Raw genomic sequence first — 27,516 nt, forward strand, 5'->3', positions numbered from 1 at the left:
CAACACAAATAAAACTGTAAATCGTAAAATCGTTTAACTCTGACCAGTATATTATCAGAGCTTATCTGAAAGGCCAAGATCATCCTCTTCTAATAGCAAGTCAGTTTATCTTTGTCTGTCTTAGCATTGTGCACAAAAAATATAGCTAATTGGTTAGTATTTATTTTTCATTTTATCCAATGCATTTTTGAGTGGGAAACAGTACAGAAATAATGATGATACCAGTAATTTCTTTACTCATATATATACCTCTGTGTAATGTAGTACAGCTTCGATACACGGAAATTCATGCAGAAAATCTTTTATATATTTTGATACTCTGAGTTTAATCTTTGGTGAGTTTTAATTCAGTGTTGCCGTAAGCCAGAAATGGTGAAGGTGTGGTGTTCAGCCTAGTGCTTCATAAAGAACACGTTTATTGCACATGCTATCCTTGTCAGCCCCTCACGCCGAAAATATGTGAAGAGGGATACACAATACCAAGCTTTAATTTTCTTGCCTCCTTTATTTGCAGTTGTGGGTGACATTATGAGTTCAACTGGATTATGTGCAAGATCATTAATATGGTACCTGTCAACCAATCACCAATTTCGTCTCATCAATTTCTTTATATATATTACGTGAACTGCCCTGTGTGTGTGTGTGTGTGTGTGTGTGTGTGTGTGTGTGTGTGTGTGTGTGTGTGTGTGTGTGCGCGCTTTGAGACACGGCATCAGCGTCGAATGGATTGTTCTAATGAAAATACATGAGGGTTTCGATATCTGGTCTGCACAAACACACTATTTGTGAAGAAAACGACTTTACATTTATGCTTATCGATTGCACAACAGTTATTGAGTCTCTCTCTCTCTCTCTCTCTCTCTCTCTCTCTCTCTCTCTCTCTCTCTCTCTCTCTCTCTCTCTCTCTCTCTCTCTCTCAGGCCCTTTCTTCCATTAAAATAAGACCCGCATCAGCCATTTTACATCCAAATCCCTAATTTTACTTCAACAGGGATTACAGAGAAACAGACTGAATCCACCAATCTGACCGGCGCGGGAAAAGAACTCTGATTTTTCTCAGTGTAAGCTGGGGTGGGATTTTCTTTTTTTTTCATGGAAGGAAGAAGGAACCAAAGGCTGAAAGGCCGCAAGATTTTTTCCCTCCAAGAAAAAATACAAACATGATAATATATTTCCTGTCGTAACTTAGATATGCTTTTTGGAGGAAGAACTAGACAGAGGAAGAGATTTTTTTCTTTTTTTCTCACTCCTTACCCTGTTCATCCACTGCAAAAAAGTTATAATCTGAGTGATTTTCGTCTCGTAACTAAGATGCATTTGAGAAGTTAGAACAGGAGAAGGAGGAAGATTCGACAGCCTCCTTGTCTATCTGTCTGTCTATAGTCAGATGTCTTAAGTCCGTAAGGGATGGCCACAAACAAATCGCCTTCATGTTGTAATGTCCCCTGCCATTTCGCTGCCCCCAAAACTTACACCCCTTTCTCTCATATACCTCTCCATCCCCCCATCTCAGTCTCGGTCTCCCCCTCACACCACCTCACTCATATACACACTCCTAGTTAGTCTTTCACTCTCCATCCTCTCCACATGGCTAAACCACCTGAGTGTATTCCTCCTAACGCTTTCTAACACATCCCTCCTGCAAATCAGCACCAGAGTTACGATATAGAATTGGTCGTAAGTGAGTTTGTGTTGCATGCCCTCTGATGCGCACTGCCAGCTCCTTCCAAGTGTCAAGATTTATATTACTACTAGTCTGTCTAATATATACAAACACTGGACACATTTCGGCTCATATCGGTCATCAAGAGGACAGGAGGTAGTAAAGTTTAGAACAGTAATGTCGTTTGGCTGCCTGGATTTAGCTTTATTTTTATTCTATTTTATTTTTTTGTACACTGGCAAACTTGGAATGAGGAGTGCCGATACGAAACAGGGTGGAGGCGTTGCGTGTGGATAACCTTTGGATTTTCTTTACCCCTTCAGTCCGATCATGGCTTTACTATTTTCTTTATTTATTTATTCATTTATTTATCTATTGCAACAACCCTACGATTTTATTAAACTCAGGAAACCTCTCGTAGTGAAGGGATTAAAGAGGATTTTTTTTTTTACCGTCAGAAATTTCATTGGTTTTCTTCTACATTACTTTAACTACTAATTTTCTTATTATACCTGAGGCTTTTTATATCTGTATTATTATTTTCCAAGCTTTCCTGTTTTAATTTTATATGAGTTGTATTCCTACTGTAACAATAAGTTCTGCTAGGTGAGGTAGAGTTCTTCCTTCTTTTATTTATCTATTTATTTATTTATTTATTCATTGTCCTTCTCTTCCTCCTCCCTTTAAGCAGATGAAAGTGATAGTTAGAGAATTGATGTCCTGATGATTCCACAAAAATTTATTATCGGAAAGTTAATCTGTAGTGTTGATCTAAATTTTAAAAAAATTATTAACAAATCATAATAGTTTCCTTCTAAATTAAGCTAAAAGTAGTTAATTTTAGCTGAGGAAAGGTAATTAGAGTACTGATGCCTGCGAAGAAAATAATGTACACACGCCTTTTATACGACCCAAAGTACAATCCAGAGAAGATATATCAGAATCCGACATCAACACTCCTTCATATAATAAGATACAATGGAGGCATGATAGCTGCAAAGCCTCTTATCACCTGTCGCCGACCCGCAGGTAAAGCGCTCGCTGGATTTACAATGACGCGATCAGGAGGGATTAGCGTAGAAAGAGAAGGATTCCGTGGTGCGTAAACAACTTTCTCCGTTAGGGCGCGTCCACACGTGCCCTCGAACATATGTAGGTGACACAGCTGACAACATGTTCGGGTAAATGTATGCAGCAGTATTTGGACGGATGTATGGAGACATGTTTCAGTGCAGCTTCGAACACTGGCAGCAGAGGCGATGGGATAAGCGTGTCCATACCGGGCAGCTGAGACTTCATCATGATGTTGCCAACATGATCTGGACGCTGCTGTTCCCATCATGTCTGCAGCGTGTTTGTTACTGTTTTGCTTACATGTTGCCAGCGCTTGTTCGAGCACACGTGTGGACGCCCCCTTACGCGTTGTAGAGGCGGAAGTCCAGTTCTCACACCCAGACCCTTAATTTCCTTGCTTGGAGGCAGGCTTTAAGTTTCGAGAAATACCTCTTGATCTAGAAACTTTTTCCAGTATATTTCACTAATTGAATATAGGTAAGTAAGAAACTCCTGAACAAAGTTTTGGGGTTGAATGATATTGTTCGAAACATGAAGCCTCTTTGTTATCTCGAAATGGAGGGATGGGGGGAGGGGAGAATGTACTTTGTTCTTGCGTATAAATTAGCGATTGTGTCATTCTCTGTTATGCATCTGACTGTCTCAGTGTAACGCTTACTATACTTTCATTTTATTAATTGTATACATCTAAACAGGATGAAGAGGTAGCCCTTACTGGACGCCTTCACCGACATAAACCAATATAACGTGGCGGTGGAGCTGCCCAGTTAGGTAAACGTTCCTCAACCCCCTCAGTGCCCCCCGGGAAGAGAATGGCGGACTGTAGAAGAAGGGTACATTATGCCTGCGGTTCATCAGGCTCGCGTCCAAATGATCCCCGGTGTTTCAGCTACCCGTATACTGCTGCTCAATGTCTGCGACTGGGACTGTTTTATTCACATGTCATAACTTTTAATATACTGATCAACATCCAGGTGAGCTATAGAAGCCCTGTCTTTACCTTACATAACTGGGCCCACACAAAAATACTAAATCGATGTCGTATGATTTCTGATAATCCTTAGTTTGGAAGCAGGATTAAGCCTCCTTGGTTACTGCTCAAATTGGCCCTCAGTTCTCAATACACTTACCCATTAGCTGCATGAAAGGGGTGAATATCCGTCATGATAAAGAGGGCGTACAATAGTGACAGAATACACTAACTGGGGAGGCTTCTTTGCCATATGCGCTAGGGTCTGAATCTCCCAGGGGTGACTGAAGGCTTTTTATCATGTTAATGCTACTAGAGGCGTAGGTCGGTATCCTGCCCATAAATGTTCGGGATTACTGTAGTCTGGCCCAAGGTTTCTAAATCCCTTAAAAAGATAATATGGGCTTGGCTTTTACCATCACCGTCATAACTCTACTTATACCGGTATTTTACACTTCTACATTCTTATTAATCTAATGAAATTTCTTATATGGAATGGGGAACGAGTGCTCATGAATATCCTGCTATTTAGAGTGGTCTTCAAACTCTGTCATGCCTACAAAGTCCACGTCACTCCGACCGCTTGACTGACTGGTGTTCTTTGGCTGCATACCTACATGTTTCTCTATAATACTGTTTTTCTCAGCGTCATGACATATTACTCTTTAAGTGATGAGGAGAAGATGGAAGAAATACGGGAAGAAAGAAAATGGTGAAAAATGTGTAGATTATGAAAATGGAAAAGGAAGAGGAGATCGAGGTGGAAGGAGAGACTGATGGCGTTGTTAATGAAGAAAGAACGAAATCATTATACGGGAACGGTGTAATGATAATGAATGTACAGCTGCGGACACTAATATGGATCCACTTCCTTACGATAACTTATGAGACGGTGAGCAACGACTTCAGAAACTCAGTGATGCAACCTTCGGACACCAACAGACTTTTCACAATACCCTGTAAGAGCTTCACAATTGCTTGAGTAAAAAATGGTGCGATATTTCTGACCGGAACTGTACATTTGTAAATAAACCCACTGACTTGTTCGTCCACGGCATTTATTCGTGTCTTTCTGTAAATATGAAATGCCAACTTAATACAGAATAATACTTTCAATGTGTATTAAGCGTTTACGGCAAATATGAAAACTGCCTTCCGCACAGAGCAGTCATCATCATCATCATCATCATCATCATCATCATCCAATCATTACGAGTTTTTCCCATTAAAATAAAATACGAATAATTTTCCAGGATCCAGTAAAGGAAACTAGGAGAGAGAGAGAAAAAAAAGGGCAAATTATCAACGTATCAAGTGACATGAATCACGGTATTCATTCACTCATCGTCCACCCCTTCGATATTTCCGGCTCCATCCCACAGGCGGCAGAACCATCCACAGTAAAGTAATCCACCTGACTAAGTCGCTCTTGCAACACCTGAAGGATAGACCCATTCTGTTGATTATTGAAAAGCAGTCCAGTTCTCAAAAGGCATTTATAGCACTTAGATACCCTTGTTCTATTGTCTATCTTTTTATTTATTTATGTACTTATATTTTTATTTATTCTCTGAGTTTGTGGCTGCCCATTTGTCGGTCTTAGGGTAAGTATATAATCGAATGTGTGAAAGATATCCATTTAATCTTATGTATTCTTCCTCCTGGCTACGTCAACACGGAGCAAAAACACGAGTGGAGTGTATCAGCCCTAGTAATCATCAATTTCCCTTCGGCTACGTCAAGTGTAAGATTAAAAAATTGAGGGGGTGAAAGTATAGGGTTAAACTTCCCCATTGTGGTTGTGACAGATGGCAGGTGAGCGAGGATTCCAGACAGGTACACACACACACACACACACACACACACACACACACACACACACCCTGAGTTCACCCATGCTTTCCCTCAGCGTCTGTATAATTCTAGACCTGAAGAAAAAGAAGAAGAACACTTAGATTAATTCCTGTTGGCTGGTTACATTTGAATTTACTCGATCATAGACGTCAAGAGAAGAGAACACCAGACAGGTACAGAGCCACACCTGTCTTAAGAAACCCAAGCACCTTAGTTTACCACACCAGTCATACGTTCCCTACACACCTACACAGTTTCTTGACCTGGTTTTGTATCTCACTACTTGGTCGAAGATGTGACAGAGGGAAGCGTAAGAAGGAGGCAAGACAGGTATGTAGCCAACTGTCTTCAGGTACCCAAGCACCTTCGTTTGCACACCCGCCATATCTTCCCTACACACCGGTATAGTTCCTGGACGAACCTGTTTTGGTATCCCCTACCTGATCGCTTTTTTTGTTCCTTAAGTCTTGGTTAAGGCGTGGATGGTAAGTTATGGTGGTTAATTTGGTGGTTGTGATCATCCGGAGTGGTGGGAGAAGGCCCCGTGTTCTAGCTGGTGAGGTGGGCAGGGATGTGTGCGCAGGGTGACGCCCACACTGCCAGGAGAAGACTCATCCCTTTTACGTCAGGTTCCAGCCATTCCCCTCCCTCGCTTGGGTCCCACGCCCTCCGGAACGCGCCTATCTCAGATCAACCAAAGGTACTCGATACGTCCACCAAACTGACGCATTTTCTAGGAGTCTCATTGACATCGCTAAGCTTTATGTCGTTCTTAATATTCTTTCTCATGTTCTTCACCTCTTGCCTGGCGAATAAAGTTACTAATTAATTAACGCAAGGGTTTACTGGCGGAAGGTGTTCAGACAACTGGTCACTGTGCATAATATAAATCACTGAGGTAAACTTCGGTAATGTCACAAGGGCACACAGCATACGATAAAAAGGAACTCTTACTGGCAATTGCTTCTGCAGTTTCTCAGCTTACACATAGGCAAACAGATTAAGAGCCCACTTCTTTACATAGCTGCTGCATCAGTCAGTATGTTTCTTCCCCAGCACTTTGTAATATGTGATAAAAAAGATCTCTTGCTGGCAACTCCTTTTGCTGTTTCTCAGTTTACACTACAGTAAACAGAGGACGAATCCATTTCTTTACATAAGTGCTGCATCAGTCAGTATATTTCTACGCCAGCACATTGTCCCATATTGATCACAGTAAAACCTTCCAACATAGCCTTACTCTCACTAACACACCAATACTTCACTGCAAGCTGCCAATTAAAATAAGTCAACGTCTGTACCTAAAATCACATCAGATCAAGACTCACACACCTAGATTCATATTCATATCGCTCCTCTTCCCTTGACTGCCCTCCGAACCTAACTCTAAAGCCCTAGCAAAACACTCGTACACACAGATCCTGATTTTTTCTTCCGCACTCTCCGCTGCTTTCCACTGGCCTCCTAACCAATTGTGCCAAAACTGAGAAGGAAACACAAGACTCGCACACCAAAAACCGCACCCAAACAGCCTTTCTGCTCTCGACCGCCCCCTCGACCTAATGTTGTAATGTTGACAAATCCTGACCCGTTTGTTTGCAGGGGTAAGTTGACCAGGGTGGAGAGGCATGTGGAGCGCCCCATATACGTGAAGGGTCGACTGTTCTCCCTCTCCCTATGCAAGTGTGTGTGTGTGTGTGTGTGTGTGTGTGTGTGTGTGTGTGTGTGTGTGTGTGTGTGTGTGTGTGTGTGTGTGCAGGGTAATGCGTCAATGAAAGCGTGGATGAAACAACGAGGAAAGGATGCAAGGAAACGCGAGAAGAGGAAAGAAATGGATTATAATGAAATGATGTGGAAATGGAAGCGTGTCTGCTGGGGTATGGAAGAAATGTAGAAAATGAGGAAAGGGGTTATAGGAGGGCGATCCGGGGAAAAAGAAAAAAAAAAAAGAAAGAAAAAGGAAATGATGGAGTAAGCAAAGAAAATAGCCAGAATTTTGCGAACGATAAGAGAAGTCTTTTGGGAGGATGAAAAAGGGGATGTGAAGGCGAAGATGATGGAAGGAAGAATTTTGACAGGGTTGAATGCGTGGGATGGTTGATGGTTGTGAAACGGGGGATTTGAGAGACGGGAGTTGAAAGGGGAGTGTTCGTAGAGGGGAATGAAGAGAGGAAGAGGAACTGGGAGCAATTATAGAAGAAAGTTACTGGAGGGGTTTTAAATGAATGGATGAAGAAACTTGGGAGGAGGGGGAGAGGGAGGGGGAATAGAATATGGAAAAACAAGTGTGCGAAGAAGAAGAAAGCTAAGAGTAATGCCAAATCAACTCCACGAGCGTCGTTAAAAAAGCCAATCAAGTTTTTCTAAGTCCCGATCTTCCCTGAAAATACGACCCGCATCAGTTAAATTTACATCCAGGTTCCATAGTGTATTATTAAGGACAGGGGGGGAGGGAGTAATATTTGTCCAGTTAGCATTAGAACTGAACCCGAGATGTTCTAGTTGCGAGTTAAATGTTCTAATCATATACATCATTGTCTTTCCCGCACACAAGCATGTCTTTGTTGTTGCTGCTTTTGTTGTTGTTGTTTGTTGTTTTAATTGTTGCTGTTATCGCTGTTTTGTAGTTTTTGTTGTGGTGGTGGTCCCAGGTTCATCTGACGTGAACTGAAGCCTTGAGTTGCCCCTCTCTTGCAATCCGCCATCCTCCTTTCGGGGGACGGGGTGGGAGCTGTGGGACGTTTGTATGACCAGGCAGTGAAGCCGCCCAGTCATATCATTGCCACCGCGTGAAGGCGCCCCTGTCCAGCACCCAAGCATATGGAAAAAGAAGCATTTCGGAAGTAATGGAATGAATGACTTTTGGGTTGTGTAGGAGAAACATAACATGGAGAATGAAAGAACTGAGGGTAAGAAAGAATAACAATTATACAAAAGAAGTATGGGAAGAGAAGGTCTGAGAATAAAAGTTTCCAGGCAAATGTGCGATATCCGGAGCTTCATTTGTCTGAATCGACGTCTAAATAAATGAGGATTATCCGAAATTTGACCGAATATATGCCAGACTGAGATGAAACTGTCCACTTTTGTGATAAAGTCCATTAAAGATTGAATTAATTGCTGACGGTTTGATGAGAGTTAGCCCAAATTGGAGAGAGAATCGTTTAGCGTTGGAACTGGATCATTTCCCTAGGTAAAGGTTCCTTCGGGTCAGGTTCGTTAGCTCCGTCCAGTCTGCAGCGGTGTCTTATCTCAATACTTATAGGGGGAAGTCTTTCAACTTTCTAAAACTGCAGAGACGCTTACCCTCGGACAGTGCTTGGAACACCGTTTAGGGTACGTTACTAAAGTCATATTCGTGAGTATTTTACAAGCATGTCGTAATGGTGCAATAGCTGTTGTTCGAGGCAGGCAGGCGTCAGCACGTTCGAATGAGACAGACAGCTGAGTTTATCTGTGTGTCCGTGTTTGTTGTGGCAGTCGTCTTTATTTCGTCTGTTGGGGGATGGGGAGGACTTTATGCCCGCTGCTGCCGCGATGTTTGTGGTATGTGAATACAAAATCACGTTGCCGATACTGTGTTCATCCATCACTAATTACCGGAAACAAGAAGAAAAACCATGAAATCAATAATACACAATATGATTAATAAACTCTTGCCTGCATAAACAAGTGATAGCGCGTTATTTAGGAATATCACCTAAGCGTATTTTAGTAAGGCTGAACCCAACATGAATGAACCAGACGCACGAAATATATTGTTTCGCCTGCGGAACCTCTGTTAGTACTCCAGTTACCTGGCAACCGATGATCCCTACCGTAGCCAAAGTTGCTTATTGAAGAAATCCAAGCTGCTCGTCTTCGGCATAGTACCAGAGGCAGGTACCACAGAGACCAGTGCTCTTAGTGATTATATGAAGGTAAGAACCACTGAATATATGTGCAGGGTAAATTATATATGTGCAGAGTAAATTATAGATCTGGTTCACATCGTTATAAATAAATCGCTATGAAGGCCAGGTAACTCTAGATTCTGGATAACGCAGACTAATATCGATATAAACCAGAGAAAGAGAAAAACATACTTTAATGTGAAAACAGGTGATGCATAACCAAACCAGTGTATTAAAACAGAAGTCTGTGAAATATGGTCGTACTCTGCTTACCTTTGGAGTAGCAGGAATTACATATGCAACATCTAATTATTGCGCATGCAGATCAGAATAATTTTGGTTGTGGCACATAAATCCTTTGGTAGACTACACGTTGGGATTGGGAAGTCTTTTAGCATTAATGTTTTGGTCCATTCCTGTTCAGGCGGATATACGAGTTATCCTCCTGTCTCTCTCTCTCTCTCTCTCTCTCTCTCTCTCTCTCTCTAAGGGAAAGATACTGATGTGTAGACGGGTATTTTTTTCCGTGCTTTATTCCCACCTTCGCAGGGATAATGATGGGGACGAGATGCTTTGACTGGGGATGCAGGACGTCAGTGTTTTTCTGCAAATCGAAGTAATGCGATCTTTGTTAGCTAACTAGGCTCACATCTCTTTACTTTATGTTAGTTTTAGTTCTAAAACGACACTTGCCGAGCAATAAGGCCTCGTGGATTTGTTGACAAAATTATAGTATATCAATAGATATCTCTTATGTTCCCACTCCATAGCATACCTGAGGGTAGGGACAAGGCGATTTTTTTTTTTTCTTTTTTTTATTAGAGAGAGCAGGAGGAGGATAATGGAAGTTTTGAGAGCGATACCTGGCAACCAGGAACATCCTGTTGCAGAACACAGTTTTAGGGGTAAATAGGCTATTGTTAGACATCTTTTTAAGGCTATCTGTGGTATTGTTTTCAATTGTTGTGAGCTTCTTGGTTTCACAGAGTCGCCTGCTATGGAGTGCGCTGCACATTTTTGCTGTGCATGTTGAGAACTGATGGGCAAATAACTCTCCAAGATTAAACTTTATGTATTAATCTCCCAGATAAATGTATGAATTACTGAATATATAGTGATAGTTTATTCTGCAACACGGACTGCAATTAAGAATAAAAAATACATACACAAATGAATGAATGGATAAATGCCACTGTAAACTGGTAACACTCATAAGCTGAAGCAGCAGAAACTTTCAAAAATGCTTGTAGAAAGTATAAACACATGATGCAAATATTTATCATCAAAAAGAAATCAGGTGGTAAACGGGTAAATAGATACATCATTAAATTTTATTCGCATCAAAAATCCCGCCCAGCAGTTATCACCTACTCTGACCATCGCGTGTCCTAACTCCATCACTTATTTGTCAGAAATTTACGAACTGCTACGGCAATCTTATCTCACTATATCAGGGAACTTATCATAACCTCCAAAGAAAGCTAGCAGAATGGTTTAATATATATATATATAGCACAGTCAAGTAGAAATGTATTTCGAGATATTACGCTCGCAAAATGAAAGGCAAAGCTAAACAAATATACAGAGAAGCATCATTTGTTAGCATCAGAAAACACACCCAACAGTTATCTCGTACTCAGACCATTGCATGCTCGAACTCCGTATTTTATTTCTACGCTCCTCACAAAACTAAAATAAAAACAAGTAGGATTTATTACGTGTAAAGCTTGCGTGTGAGAAGGTGGCAAGCAGAGTTTTAGTTTTTGCATCCCTGCGTGAGTGGTACTTGGTGTTTTTGTGATGGTGTCAACATTTACTGATAACTCACTCTGGCTCTATAATTCCCTCTTTCCTCTTGTTATCCCTCACCTCCATTTAGTTTGTAAGTAACCATTCATTAATTCATCTTTTCATTTGTTTATGCACTTGGTGGCTCATTCTCTCATTCACTTTTTCCTTTTATACACATTAACTTACTATTCGTTCATGTACTCATTCATTATCTCACTTTTCTTTCACATATTTATTATTTCTTTTCGTTTACATACTTATTCATCAGCTCATTCATTTATTCATTCATTCTGTGGTGGTGATATTCGAAGGACTGTCTCGATGAAGTGTAGGTCAGGGACAGCACCTCCCACCACCGGCCCGCCATGCTCACCCTCCCACCCTCACCCATCCCCCACCCCCACCCCCAGTGCTAGTGAGGGAGGAGGAGGGGGGTCCACGTGCGTCAGAGGCGTCTCGGTGGCTTGGTTTGTTTGGTACTGGCCTCATGTTCGGGGGATGGTTTATCTGTGTTCGAATCACTTGACTGCCGCTTGTAGGACACACCACTAACGCAGCAGCCTATGATTTCGATCTATGCCTCTGGTTTATAACGATGGCGTAGTGAGTAAGCCTAATTTTTGTGATTTTCTCCTGTCCTGACAAATTTAATGGATGATTTTTACAAGTACGGGGCCTGGGGTACACGCTCACAAACTAACTCAAGCCCGTAATAATAGAGTAACAAAACCTGACCATTTCACTTTCCGCTACCACAATCTTTTGTTTCACCGTTTGTGCCTCATATCTGCCCTCCCGTACTAACCCCGCTGTGGCTTTCTGGCTTTCTATGCGTCAGAGTGGGAAGACTAATGAATAGCTGAGGAATTTAAAACTGGCAACAAAAACGTGGATGGGGAGACGAGAAAGAGGTGTAGTTCTTTTTCTTTGCGCTCGGCGATCTTGGCAACAGTGTGAGCGCCATAGTGTCAGATCTTCACAGAGAGATAATATTGGTACGCTAATATCAAGCACGCTTGCTCTGTGTGTGTGTGTGTGTGTGTGTGTGTGTGTGTGTGCGCGCGCTTTACGAATTTCAAGAACCTATTAAAAACATGTCATCACTTAATATAGATAGCATGTGCTTCGGCTGTGACCTTGACGTGGCATAACAGTTTATTCAGTGCACAAACAAAGCGAGGATCGCTTTGTAACATAAGTTGAGAAGGCTGGTTTTACTGCCAAGCCGCCGTATGTTTGATATAGGTTTCTCCTATACTTATACCACTCTATCATTAGAGCACAGTGCATAATTAGCGTAATAATGACTTACTGATTAAAAAAAAAAGAGCTAATCCTTACAAGATCAGTGAGGTTAGTAAGCAAACGGCAACCCTGTTTACATTTCATCATTCCACCATCACATGCTCTTCTTCCCACTCTACTCCGTCAACCTTTCCTTACCTCCCCAGCCTCTTCTAGGTCACCCTCACTAGCTCTCTCTTGTTTCTCCTTCCTTGCAAGCCCCTTAACTTCCTCCCCTTCGTATTCTACTGTCACTTGCTCTCCCTCCCTGTCTCGTCATCCCTCCCCTTCCTCCCTACCCTCTCTAGTCCCATCCTCACTAGCTCTCCCTCCCTTTCCAACTCGCACGCTCCACACTCACCCCTTTCTCCCTCATCTCCCATCCACACCACTCACCCCTCTCCTCCTATCCTCCCACCCACCCCACTAACCTCCTCTTTGCCATCAGTGACCTTGAGAAGTGCGTGCTGCCACTCATTGCACGGGCGGTCAAGGCTGTGTGACCGTCCCCCTCACAACAGACTACTACGATTGTGTACTGGGACTTCCGTGTGGGGGGGTACTGGGGTTTCATGCTTGGGATTTGTGGCATAACGTAGTGTGGTGGTGTGCTGTGCTGTCTGTTAGTGCTGAAGTGTGGTGTTGAGCTGTATTGGGGTGTGGTGTCGGTCTTGTAAGTGTGGTGTGTTAATAATGGCGTGGCTTCGATCACTGTAGTGTCCTGTGTTGTTGCATTTGCCCCGTGTGCTGTGTTGTGCTGTACTTTATTCTTGTTTGGCACAGGTCGTTATAATGTGGCATGCTGTGCTGTAAACTGACTTAATGTAGATTGTTGTAATGTGGTGTGATGGCCTTCGTTGTTTTTTATTGGTATGCTGCAGGTCGTTATACAATGATGTATAAAGTTGTAGCTTAGATAGTTGTAGTGTGGTGTATATGACATGCTGTTATAGTCATCGTAGTATGGTGTATGATGCCCGATAATGGTGTAGTGCAGATTGTTGTAGTGCAGTGTGGTGTGCTGTAGCGTAGATTTAAGAAGTTTTTTTTAGTGTGGCGTAACGTTGATGTGGTGCAGGTCGTTAATCTTTTTTATGTTATGTGTCTGTTTAAGAAAGTAGAGTTAAGGATACCGCTTATGTAGTAGTACACACACACACACACACACACACACACACACACACACACGACAGACATTTGTGACAGGCGACAGTCGGGCAGAGTCGCTGTGAGATCGCTGGCTGGTATGGAAGTGTTTCGAATCATGATTACATAATGACAGTCTGTGAGAGTTTGCTTCCCTCCCCCCCCTAGGTTTTCTGAAGTTCTCTAAAGGGCATAAGGTGTAATATTATCGAAACTTCTCTGCATCCATACTAAAATATAAAGTAAGATAAGATGACTGATTTGAAGTGAAAATGTTTCATAGCTTGTGTGTTCACGGGTGTTGTTAATCCAGCGATTGTTCACATAACCCCCCCGTTGAGACAGGGACTCTTCATTTCTAAGACAAACGTGATAGTCTAGATATTAAGGCATCCGAGTGAGGTTTCTCTTATGCCCTGCTGTGGTGCTGAACGATGTAAAGTGCGTTAAATGAAACTGCCTACACTTAGCGAGAATAAAGCAAAGATAACGTCCTGGTTCAAATGATTAGAATATCTCAGGTGGGTTTCATTCGCTGAGTGCTGTCTCGCTCTCGCCCCGCCCCTCCCATGCCCCACACACCCTGCCAGGCCCGCCCACTTGTTGCCATGGTTTCAGTTTATGGCGACTGACAGAGTAAGGTTTGTACTCTTGGTTATGCTTCGCTTGTTGAGATATGGTGTGGTGTAGTGCGGACGTGTGGTGATGCGGTCTGTTACCTCTTAGTGTGGAGTTTTGTCACGTATATCTTTTTTATGGAGTGTTATTGTGTGTAAAGGACGCAGAGATGATTTGATCTGGAGACAGGTATATTGAAATGAATTCTGTGTTTTCTAGGTTAATTGTACGGGAATAATGTGGACTCTTGCGTGTTTTGTTGATATGTACCGTGTTCTGTTTGTTTTTCGTTCACTGGGTATATGCGCTTCTAATGCGAGACAGCGATGTGTTGCGAAAGAATGTGATAGTATAGGACAGTGCGAATTATTTAGTTGTGATGGTGATGTGAACCTTGTAGATTTTGTTTGTGCTGTGGACTTACATTTTCCCAACGGTGTATGTAACTGTGATGTGCTATTGACGTGGGAAGATATGTACTGTGGTGAGAGGTGACGGTGTGGAGTAGTGTATTGTTTGTGCTGGAGGAACATACTGAATTATTGTGGCGTTTATGTATAGTGTTCTGTTATTTGCTCACGGTGTAGAGAACTGCGATGTACTTTCGATAGGTGATGATGGTGTACTGTGCACTGAAATGGTGGCAGTGTGCACTGTGCCTTATGATGCTGTGACAGTGATGCGCGAGGTGGCAGGGAGAGACCGAGTTGTCACGTCACCCTGTGTAGTGTCGCCTGAACCTGCCGCGTCACTGTTGTTGGTGTGACGCGATACTGTGCACTGTGGGCGAGTGACTGTGTTGTCTTATTTGCGTAATATGCAATAGTATCCCTTGCAGAATACACTTTAACCTTTCAGTTCGTGGACAACATGTTTATTTCATTCCTGCAATCTCCTGACGATTTTATTTGCATTTGATTATATTATTTCAAAATGGAGGGGTTCGATTTGGCTCCGTTATCTTTTGTTCTTCTTTCTTGGAGGGAACGATCTTGTGGGCTCCTGGCCTTTGGTTCCTTCTTCCTTGATTTAAAAAAAAAATAAAGTTTTCATTAACGTCTTCACTATACTCTGTTCACTTTACCTTGGCTTAAAATTGCCAGTGCTCCATTTTCTCTGCCGAGTTGTAAGTAGATTAACACTAGAAAATTATGCTAGTCACAAAGAAGTGCAATGGAAAGATGTGGAGCCAAAGCATTGTCTTTTTCTGCCTCTTAGGTATGGGAAATCAGTAAAAAAAAGGGCGAAAATCTGGGCCAAGTTAAGGTGAAGAGAGTATAGTAGGAATGTTCGTATCAGCTGAATAAAATCGTCAGGCAGCAACAAGAATACCCTATGACAGACTGTGCCCGCGGGTTGAAAGGGTAATTGCGTAACCTTCAACTTCCTATTCGATAAATTAAGTCAGCGATAATGTACTGTTTTATACTCATCCACGTTGCATAAAAAAGATCTTATTTATTTAGTTGCAAAAATGGAAGTAATTTTTCAGTATCTACGTATGAGGTATGTGTTTAACTGCTTCAAAACAATTATTATTATTTTTTTTTTCTTCCGCCTGACGAGTTTTAGGATTCGGCCGCTCTTCCCCTAAACATGTGACCGACAGGATGAAACGAAGCACCTGGTTAAAGCCGCAGCAATATCAGTGTCTGAGCGCTGGACGGACCCCTGAGCCTCGTTTCCTCTTGTCGATCACATATTTGGAGCAAGTGTTGACGCTCCCTTACACTCGACTTAGGAGGCATTTCGTAGTGTGAGGGATGGGAACTATTTATATGAACTTCCTGAACTACCAAATGTGTTTCCTGAGCCGAGAAACAATATCTGATGGCAGGAAGAGCGTCATTGCCAAAAAGATGATAGAAATAAGCTATAATACACTCCACAAAAGCAAGTGTCATGCATTTGTTCATAAAAATTAAGACACTCTGCCTACACAAAGACATGGAAAGTCCACTGCCCTGCTACTCATTAAACTCGTGACTTGCTAAATTCATAATGAGGTAAAATTTGTGTACGTAGTCGACAAACAGTGACAAGTGTAGAATAAACACACACACACACACACACACACACACACACACACACACACACACACACACACACACACACTGTACGTTAAAAAAGCACAGCAATACATATGCTTCACATTTTTCAGAGATATTAGTTTAAGCCCATCAATTTTAACCCCATCAATTTTAACCCCTTCATTGCGATGGCCATAATACTCATCCAGTTGACGTTATATTGGCCAGGCTTATGAACTATTTTTAACCCCAAGCTATTACGAGATTTGTGAGCTGAATTATATGACAACAGCAATAATAATATGAAGAGGACGTCGTGATACTGAATGGGGTAATAATCCATTCATTCACTGACAGTATTGCAAAAATTAATCTTGAATATTTCTTTTCTTTTCAGGCGCCACAAGAACTAGTGAGGCTGCAACCAGGGAAGTGCGCGTGGATCTAAGTGTCTTGTGAATCTTTGGAGGATAGTGAAGTGATTTTGCAACAAGATACTGAATCGTGAAGTGGTAATTATCGCAAGCCTAAAAACAAATCAAGAGAGTGGTATAAGATTACTGATAGCAGCTTGTGAAATGTCCTTCATCTCTGTATCAGTGATGTTAGTGTCGTATCGAAAGTAACGTAAGTGTAAAGTAACTAATGTGTTGCGTAATGTAAGCGTAAAGTAACGAATGTATTAAGTAATGTACGTGTAGAGTAACAGTGTCTTAACATACGCGTTTAGCAGGGCATATGTTAGGTACCATGTGAGGAACACAACGTATGTGAAAAGTAACTTATAGAAAGAATTGTGTGCGCAAATTAACGAAGGTAAAGTAACGTATGTCTAATTTAACGCATGTGTAAATTTACTTACGAGTAATTAACGTATGTGCAAACGTATGTGCTGGCCACAAAGTTCAGATAAACGTATGTTCAAAGTAACATATGTAAACGGCTGTGCAGGGTAACGTGTGTAAACGTATGTGCAGATAAACATAATTATGTGCACGTTAATGTATATGTAAACGTATGTGCAGAGTAACACAAGTGCAAAATCAGATGTGCAAAATAATGTGTGTAAAGTAAAGCACACGTAAAGCAAGGCCTGGCATAGATCCTGGAGTGTAGAATGGCGTGAGTCAGCGAGTGCTCCTGGTACCACTCAACTTCACAATGACGGCCCGCCAGCTTGCGACCGGCCCCATCATCCTCCTGCTGATGCTGCTGATGCTGGTGCGGCCTGCTCCTGCCTGCTGGTCTGACTACGTTCACCAGGCCGTCCAGCAGTCTGACCTGGTACTCATGGCGAAGGTCATGCATCTCGGGTCACGCAGAGGTCATGGGTCCGACCGTGTGTACAATCTGGTGAGAATTAAGGTCAAGAAGTTCATGAAAGGGGAGGATGTATACACAGATCACCTGGGAACGATCCTGGCAGACGACAGGTCACATCACGAGGCCACCATGCTTGAGAACCCGTTTGACCTCGCCAATGACCCCGCTGTGACCTCGGATGCTATGCTTGGCGTGGACGGGGTGTCTGCCAGAGGGACGTGTAGTGGTCGAGTGCGAGTTGGGGATATACAGCTGTTCTTCCTGAAGGTCAAGACGCGGAAGGAGGTCAGGGCAGGTCACAGGGAGGCAGCCTACAAAGTGACCTCTCAACCCATCAAGCTCAACCTGGAGATGCTCAGGCTCGCGGAGTCAGCTGCACAAGGTAAATAATTCATTTGCATACTGTTTGCGTGTGTATGTTTGTGATATAGTTGCTATGAATAACACATGTTTCATATTTGTATTTATGATTTCTCTCCTGAATTTAGCTGATACAGAAGCAATGATTGACTTACCCGGGCCCAACTTTCTAAACAGCTTTCTTGCTTGCTTATTTACATACATATATTTCCTCTTGTATGTCTTTTGGAATAGGGAGTGCTAGTACCCTGAACAAATACTCTTTACGTAACATGAGTGTGTTCGGAGGCAGGTGTTAATCTTCGTGTAAATGATGTTGGTGGGAGAGGGTGAATAGAAAGGCAAATATATAAAATGTGATAGATTTATATGTATATTTATGTTTAATTCTACATCCCTGCTACACACAGCCTCGGAAAAATGAAAATGTCTGTCTTTTTGCTGTCAGTTGCGTCGTACTAATCCTTTTCTCTTTACCAAATTTTTTTTTAAAGACAAGGTTAATTTTGATTTATAAGTATTTTCAGTTGTATGTTTTGTCTTATTACACAGTTCGGTAAATATACACAATCACACCTCCTCTATTATTTATTTTTATTTATTTAACTAATTTATTTGTTTATTAATACTCCTACCTTACTCTACAGTCTTTATTGATACGCGGCCAGACCATTTGATATGAAAATCCTGTGCTCTTCCCCCCTTCATCCACCGTCAACTATGGTTATGATGAGAGTGTAGTGAGTGGGGAATGTACAGTAGAAGAGCTAGGACAGTGTTATTTAATTAGTGAGGCAATGCGATCTATATTTCCAATCACTTTCTGTTTAAGGATATTGGTATGTTATTATCCCCTAACTTTCAGGTAAATTTTCGTTTCCTACGGCTTTCTCAACAAATTTGAACGTAATTTGCATAACACTGTGGTCTTTCTCATTCATTTTCCTTTTTTTATGCGCGTCACCCCGCCCAAAGCCAGGAATTTCGACAGGTATAGGGAAATGGTGTAAATGGCCTCAAGGATTGGTTTCCGTCTAGAGTCATTTTACTAAACCAGAAAGAACAAAAAAAATAACTTTGAAAACAAGAGGCGCCTTTCATACATTTATCCACCGTTCCTGTCTCACTTCCGTTATTACTGTATTATTGTTTAGTAGTAGTGGTTGTAGTAGTAGTAGAAGCAGTAGCAGTGGTAGCAGTAGTATATCTTTGTATATTCGATAACAGCCAATCTCATATTAGGCAACTCCCTTCAGGACTTAGGGCTCGAGGCTAGGCTAGCGTAGTCCAGAATATTTAAGAAATATTTAAGGAACGGAAAGGAAGAAAGAACGAAAGAAAACAAAGTGCGAAAGAAGAGAGAAGAGAGACATAGGAATGCAGGGGATGAATGACGGGGATGAATGAAAAAGGAAGGGGACGACAGGCGAGGAAGGAGGAGGATGAGGGACGAAAAATCAGGATGAGCAGACGAGACAGACGAAAAAGGACCAAAACAACACAAACCAAGACGATATCAGTATAAGAAACTATCTCTATAACTGAGAAAAGATGCATAAGAGAACGTGCAATACTAAGAACAGTTAGAAAAGACACTAGAGCTATCATTTTCAAGAACACAGAGACGAGGCACTATTACCAAAAATCTTAATACCTGACGTGGTTCATTGATACAAATGAGGACTATTTTTTTACATCAGATTTAGAGCCACTACGAAATGTCCAAAAATAGAAAGTCTGAATTGTTCTTAGTGGCAGTGGATGTGATTTATGTGAGGGGGAGTCTGTACACCCACAAGTCTAAATTAAGACATGGAAAGTGGCCTCACCTTAGCTTATTTGAAGGACAGGTAGCACACAATGGCCGCGTATTTATTCGTATTTTCCTATTGGCACTCTTATTATGTTTAGTTTAAATGAAAGCATTGTCACTCTTTACATGTCAGGCTGGATGTAGGAGCCTCTAGATAGTTTATTTCTTTCAAGGTTTCAGTAATTTGTATTGTATTCCTTAGATAGATAGGAGACAAATAGCCAGATATAGATAGATATAGACAGATAGCCAGATATAGATAGATATAGACAGATAGCCAGATAGAGATAGATAGATAGATATAGACTAATAGATATATAAACACATATAAACGAATAGTACAAAACTGGTATCTGGTAATAGTTTTCGGTCTGGAGCCAACAATGATTTTCGCACTACGGTCTGAATACCAAAAACGAGCAGTGTGTGTTTTAGCTGTCCCTGATACACACTGAGGTGAGGCCAGCGTTTGTATGTCCTTATTAAGACCTGTGGCTGTATAAACTTCCCCTCATATAAATCACATCCACTGTCATTAAGTACATTTAGACTTTCAGTTTTTTGGACAATTAGTAATTTCTTGAAAGTCTGATTTATAAACAATAGTACTTAGTTCTTTTTGACTCTGTTCAGATATTAATTATATTTTGGGGTCCCTCGTCTTTGAGTTCTGAGAAAATTTTAACTTTTGTGTCTGCTTTCTAATTATTCTTGGTACCGCACACTCTCTCATGATTAATTTCTTAGTTATGGTCATATTTTCTTCTACTGATGTCGTCTTGGTTTGTGTTGCTTTGGCCCTTTTTCGGCTGTCTGTGTGTCATCTGTCGTTCCTAATTTTTCGTCCCTCAGTCTCTTCCTTCTTCGCCTTCCGTCCCCCTAATTTTTCATGCTTCCTCATCTTTCATCCACTGCCTTCCTCTATCCTTCCTCCTCCTTCCCCTCTCTCCCTTCCTTCTTTTTTTTTCTTTTTCTCCCTTTTCATCCCTCATGTTTCCTTTTTTTTCTTTTTACTTCCCGTCGCGTCTTATCTTTCCTCATTGCCCATCCATCTTGTTTTCCTCCTTCCTCCTCCTCTTCCCTCATCCTCACCTTGTCTCATCCTCACCTTACCTCACTCCTCACCTTCCATCACTCATCACTTTTCCTCACTCATCACCTTCCCTTCTTCCCTCCCTCATCTTCCCCCACCTTCTTTCCTCGCCCGTCCTCTGTCCTTCCTCTCCACATTTTCTCTCTTCGTACCTACCCTCACTCCCATCTCTCCTCCCTCCTCGCTTTTTCTCTCTTTTACTCACTCTTCATCAGTTTGTATCCTTCATTCCCCATCACCTTCCCTTATTCTCCACGTCGCCCTAGTTCTCATCTTCCATGCAGCATCTCCTTCATTTGTCTTTCATTTCTCCCATCCACTTAGTCCCCTCCCCTTTTTTCATCTGTCAGTCTGTCTGTCTGTCTGTCTGTCTGTCTGTCTGTCTGTCTGTCTATGTATGTATGTCTTTGTTTGTCTGTCCTCTCTCTCTCCACGTCTTCCATCTTCCCTTGTAGGTCTTCCTTTTTCGTCTTCATCTCAACATCACTCATCATCTCGTATTGTATTCTCTTTCCTTTTATTGTCTTCCTCTTCCCCTTCCACCCTCTTCTGCTTCCTCTATTGTCTTCCCATCCCTCTTCTGTCTCTAATCTTCTATTTCTGTCATCATCTCCGTCACTTTTTTTTTTTTTTGTCCCTCCCCTCCTCTATCCGTTCTCTCTTTTCTTCACATCCTTCGCCTTTCTTCGTCATCTATGCTTTTTCCATCTCTTCCACTTCTGTCTCTCTTCCGCATGTCTTCCTGTTCCGTCCTTCCCCTCTGCCGCCCCCAGCACCGCACCTCCCGCCGGCAGTAAAGGGCAAAAAAGGGCAGTTGTTGAGCCCCGCCTTAAACTGCGACCGTAAGACCTCACTCACTCAAACCAGCCATCACATCCCTCTCCTTCCCTCTCCTCCTCTTCCTTCTTTCCTTCCTTCATCACGCCTCACACAAACCTGCCCACTTCCCTCTCCTTCCCTTCTTCCTTCCTTCCTTCATCACACCTCACACCAGCTCTCCCTTCCTTCTTTCCTTCCTTCCTTACTCAGTCACACTGACCTTCACTCCCTTTTCCTATTCACTCCTTTCCATTCCTTCCTCTCGTGCCTTTCCATTCATCCTTCTTCTTCCCTCCTCTTGCACACTTACTTCCTCATCTCTTCCTTCTCTTCCTCACTCCTCTTCCTTCCTTCGCCTCTCTCACTCACTTAGCCCCCTTCCTTCCATTCCTTATTCTCCCACGCTAATCCACCCTTCCTCTTTCGCCCTCACTCTTTCACACCATCCTCCCCCCACCCTCCCTCCTTCCTTCCTCACTCACCCCAGCCCTCCTTCCCCTCCTCCCTCAGTCATATCATCCTTCCCTGCTTCCCTCCCCTCCTCCCTCACACCAGCCCTCCCTCTCTCCCCCAAGCACTCACACCAAACCCTCCTCCCCATCTCACCCATCTGTTCTTCATTCACTCACTCTTTTTTTTTTCTTCCTCCTTTCCATCATTTGTCCTTCGTTCCATCCCTCTCCTTCATTTCTCATCCTCAGTCATTATTCCATCCATTTGTCTTCCTTCTATGCTTCCTTCTTCTGTCTCCTCCCTTCTCTAATCGACTCTCCTCTATCCTCCTTCCCCCTCCGTCCACCTTTCTCTTCCTTCCGCTTACCAGCCTCCTTTTCCTTTCTTCCTCCCTTCCCTCACCCTTCGTCCTCTTCTTCCGTTTTATCCCTCATCACCCCTTTCTCATTCCTTTCTTTTCCTTCGTTCTCTCCTCTTCACTCTTCTTTTTTTTCCATCCTCCTCCTCCTCCATTCTCTATTCGCTTTTTCCTTTTCCTTCCTCTCTTAGCACTTCGTCCTTCCTTCCTTCCTTCCTTCCCATCCTCGCTATCTCTATTCTTTCTCCCTTCTCTCTCCTTCCCATCTTCTCCCTTCCCTTGGCGCTCCTTTTTCTTAAGTCCCTCCTTCCCTCTCCTGTCCTTCTCCGTTGATCCTTCTCTCTTCCCTCTCCTTTCTCCATTTCCTCTCCTCCCTCCTTCAACTCCTTCCTTCCTCTCTTAATCTTCCTCCTCTTCCCTCCCACACCAACCCTCCTTCCTCTTCCTCCAGTGTTTCCTTCACTCGATCTTCTATTCCTACCTTCCTTCGCTGTCTCCACTTTTCCTTCAGTGTTCTGTTTTTCATCCCTTTTCTCAGTTTTCGTTCTCTGCCTTCCTCCACTCGTTTTCCCTCCTTTTTTCACTTCACACTTCCTCCTGTTCCTTCCTCCTCCATCCCTCTTCTTCCTTCCTTCTACTTCCCTCGTCTTCCTTCTTCTCTCTGTCCTTTCTCCTTTCCCTCTCTTCCCTTGCTTCCCTTTCTTTCATGCTTCCTGTCTTCGCTGTCTTTGGTCTCTTCCTTCCCTTCTTATTCCTATTTCATTCTCCTTTTGCCTTCTTAAATTTCTTCCATCCATTGCTGTTCCTCTTACCCCTTCCATCCGTCGCTGTTCTCTCTCTCTCTCTCTCTCTCTCTCTCTCTCTCTCTCTCTCTCTCTCTCTCTCTCTCTCTCTCTCTCTCTCTCTCTCTCTTCTCTCTTCTCTTCCTTCCCTATATCCTTTCTACTCTCCTTCCCAATCTTCCTCACGCACCTCACCCATCCCTCTCCCTCTCCACCCTTCTGCTTTATGTCATCCTTATATTTTATCAATGCAAATTAACTGGTATATTAAAATTCAATCATCATTTCGTATTCATTTCTGTTTTTCATATAATCTTCTTCCTCTTCGTAAATTTGGCCATTGTTCCTTGATATCCAACTTGCTTTCTCGGTCATGAAGCCTAATTTTCTTAACTTCTTTGTATTCACCTTTCTTTTGACTTTAGATGCTGCAACTGTTTAATGTTGCAAATAATCTCACTTACCACTTGTGTATTTCCATTTGTTGATTGGGAAATGTGTGTTCTAGTCATTCATCTTTAAATTATTTCTTTAAGACTGTTAGTATCGGTATTATTATTATTATTATTTATTATTATTGTTATTTTTTTATTATTATTGTTATTATATTTTTTATTATTATTGTTATTATTATTATTATTATTATTATTATTATTATTATTTTTATTATTATGATTGTTATTATTTTTATTATTATTATTAGGCTTATTATTATTACCATATTATTATTATTGTTGTTTATTGTTACTACTACTACTACTACTACTACTACTACTATTACTGCTGCTACTACTACTATTATTATTAGTTCTAATAGTAGTAATAGCAGCAGCAGCAGCAGCAGCAGCAGTAATAGTAGTAGTAGTAGTAGTAGTAGTAGTAGTAGTAGTAACAGTATTTAACAGTAATGTACACGATTAACATAATCTCTTTTGAAGCATTCTTTACAATACTGACCCTAAAATAAAATTACTCTGATGAAAATGGCTGGAGAAATTCCGTCCAGATAAATGATACACTGATAAGAAACAGGTAGCAGTTCCTTACCTGTCTGGATCCCCCTGTTGGCGAAGAGAAGTTGGTGTCACAAAGGATCCGTCCGGTGTCAAACAGGGCCCAGGTGACAATATCAAGGCTGGGACAACGCTCTCACCCCTGTTACTGATGGGTATTGACACTGAACGTTGTAAGGGTGATAGGAAAGGTGAGGTCTAGGAGGGCGAGCAGTGTCGGAAAAGGGCTGGGCTGTGAGGCTGTGGTGTAAGGTGGGGGACGAGTTATAGTATGTGTTAAAAGTAAAACATTTGTGTGTAGGAAAAGATTGTGTTAAAGTTTGTGTGTGTGTGTGTGTGTGTGTGTGTGTGTGTGTGTGTGTGTGTGTGTGTGTGTGTGTGTGTGTGTGTGTGTGTTTGCGTTTGCGTGTGTTTGCGTGTGTTTGCGTGTTTTCATCATAGAAATATATCTACTTATGTTGGAATTTTGTCTAAATGCAATTCAGTAAACGGGCAAGACAAATGTAATCAATGTAGATTATAAAGCATACTCTACATTATTAAAAACGAAGGCTTTATGACAGATGGGAGGTGTCGGAGGGCGTGGAGGGGCGGGCAGGTGGGCGGGGCGACAGGTGAGGGGTAGATATCTTTCCCAGCGCAGGTGTGACGGGGTGGGTGGAGGCGGGTAGGGTGTAGAGGACGGGGTGATGGATGGACATCGTTTGGGACACACCTGCCGTCTCCAGAGCGCGAAGAGGCACGAATAAAGGTGGTGTTTGGTTTAGTTAGGGCAAGGTAGGCAGGTGTTTGGTTTAGTTAGGGGAAGGTGGGTTAGAGTGGCAAAACACTTCTCTTGAATGATGTACTCCTATCGATTTTTCTTGCCACTTTTGACATTACCATTCAGCTTAAGGGAGGCTTCGTAAATAGTTAATGGTCAATATATTACACCTATAGGTTGAATAAGTCTCCCCTAAATACAACAGAACTGTCTGGCTGAAGAAATTATATAAGGTAAAGCAAAAATTAAATAGGTAGATTGAGGATAGTGAGGTTTGGTGAGGTTAAGCTGGATTAGGTTAGGTTAAGTTCTTGGTGAGGTTAGTGAAGGCTTCGTGATATTTGGTGTGGTGATATAGGTTTGATTTTACGAGATTGTTTGAATTGAGGCAATGTTAGGTTAGGTTAGATTTTGTTAGTTTAGATTAAATTAGGTTAGGCTTCCTGGGGTTAGATTAGGTTAGATTTCATGAAGTGAGGTGAGGTATAATTAGGTGAGAATGAGGCAGGCTAAGGTAAGCTAGACTGAGGCAAATTAAGTGCAGATAGCTACGTTAGGGTTGATTAGGCTACTTTTATTTATTGTTATGACTATGTTTATGCCAAAAAGTACATGAACATTTCGTTAGTTCCATTTCACCTTAAGCACGATTAAACTGTATTTTTACGCATAATGCCCAATAAAAAGATTGCGGATTATTAAAGGAAAGGAAGGCACAAGTGGAATATTTTACAACATGCTTAGCGGTATCTGAAACTCTGTGACAGCAAAGAATCCTGTTTAATATACGAATCAGGGGACGTCAGTTTTTTTTCTTTTTCTTTTTTTTTTTTGACATACTGTATTTACCACCTCCAGACAGTTTTATTAGGAAAGACTTCTTCTTCTCGGTGAAAGTTGTATCTGACCTCCTGTCTGAAAAACCGGTCCTACACTGGAGACGGCAAGAATAGAGGAGTTTAAGTCCATCTATCAAAACCAGATAAGTGCAGAAGAGCGGCGCTGACTTCTCCCTTGGACTCCTAGGACCACTTTCATCAGCATAGGGGCTTTCTAACACCTCTTCCTTAGCGAACTACTTGGCCTGTAACACCTTGCGACCCGAGTGAGTGGGGTTGTTTACTCTTGGCCAGAAAGCTCCATTATTTCTCCCCTTTTGCCATCCTGGGCCTCGTTGAGTGGCGGGTGGTGAGCGGAGCAGTGTTTTCTCAGGGACTTCGGCGTTAGTCACCCCTAGTAATGTTCTCTTCTGTTTGTTTACCATCCTCGCCACCACAGTCACCAGGGAGGGACACAGACACGGGAAGAATCTGCTGTTCTTAATTTCTAGATTGAGAGAAGCAGTTATTTCATAGTTTATAGAGAGATTGGGTTTGTTGTTTATGATTCCCCAACTTTCCTAATTTCTCTTTCCTTGTTTTTTGTATTGTCCCATATTCCCCAGTATCGTGGAAAAAAAAAAAAAGTTAGGATGCTAATCATGTAGCTAGGGATGTGACTTTGATGTGATTTGAATGGAGTGAATGAGAGGTGAGAGGGTTGCTATGGGTGTAAGAGAATGGGATGGTTAAGAGAAGAGGCAGCCCGAGAATCAAGTGAAGGGGCGTGGTGGTGGGATAAGTGAGGGAGGATGGTGTATGTTGAGATGAGAGGACACTGGTGGGTAGGGAGAAGTGTGTCCGGAGATTCTCTTGCCTTAGCAGCCTTTCACAAAATTTGACCACGTAATAAATCAAGCGTGTGTTTTTAATAAATTTTCGGTTTTCACTAAGCGGAGTAGGTTGTTAAGGGTCCTGTTTATAGGTATAATAATCATAGTTTAAAATATTATACTTAATTACAGGAACTCAAACGAAGGGTGGAAAAAGAAAATACTTTAATTGCATTTCACTTTTCGGTTATTGCAAATAATACTTAAAAGGTATTTGAAAATTCTGTGCATCTCTCACTACAAACAAATCTGTAGGTCGTACAGTATTTATAAACTCGTCAGTAAGGTAGAATTATGTGGTACCGGTAATTAGAAGGTGCGCCACGATTCAGTTTGTTTTTGACGAAAATGTTCATTGATGTAATACAGCGCTCCGGAAGCAATATGGCCAGGGATGAACCCTTGACATAAAGAAACGGAGTTAAATTTGACGTTTCTAATTTGAGATGCCTTCTACACATACACCACTACAATTCAAATGTCAGCTATCGTGAGTTTCATACACTTCTTTTGCTCACAAATCTCTCTTATCCGGGAGTTTCCTTCACGGTTGTACAAGTATGGAACCTTTAAAAAAAAAAAGCCATTCAAGAGTACGCTTTTCTAGTGTAATATTACTCATATTCGTGGCATGTTACGTACCTTCTTTCTGTGTCTGGATTTTTTTTTTTCTGTTTTCCGTTAATAGTTCCAACACAAAAGTAT

General features: G+C 41.9%; 1 protein-coding gene across 1 annotated transcript in view; it reads left to right on the top strand.

The window, feature by feature from the left end:
- Positions 1 to 17,484: 17,484 nt before the first annotated feature.
- The window catches only part of LOC145415085 (uncharacterized), a 119,239-nt gene continuing 109,207 nt past the window's right edge, over positions 17,485 to 27,516 (top strand). Inside the window, exon 1 of the mRNA XM_080284498.1 lies at positions 17,485 to 18,028. Within this exon, the coding sequence (XP_080140624.1) occupies positions 17,485 to 18,028 (544 nt within the window). The remainder of the gene's footprint in view (positions 18,029 to 27,516) is intronic.

The sequence above is a fragment of the Coenobita brevimanus genome, chromosome 101, assembly GCF_032717465.1.
Source record: "Coenobita brevimanus isolate Jiangsu-jjx chromosome 101, ASM3271746v2, whole genome shotgun sequence".
In the NCBI taxonomy this organism is placed as follows: Eukaryota; Metazoa; Arthropoda; class Malacostraca; order Decapoda; family Coenobitidae; genus Coenobita; species Coenobita brevimanus.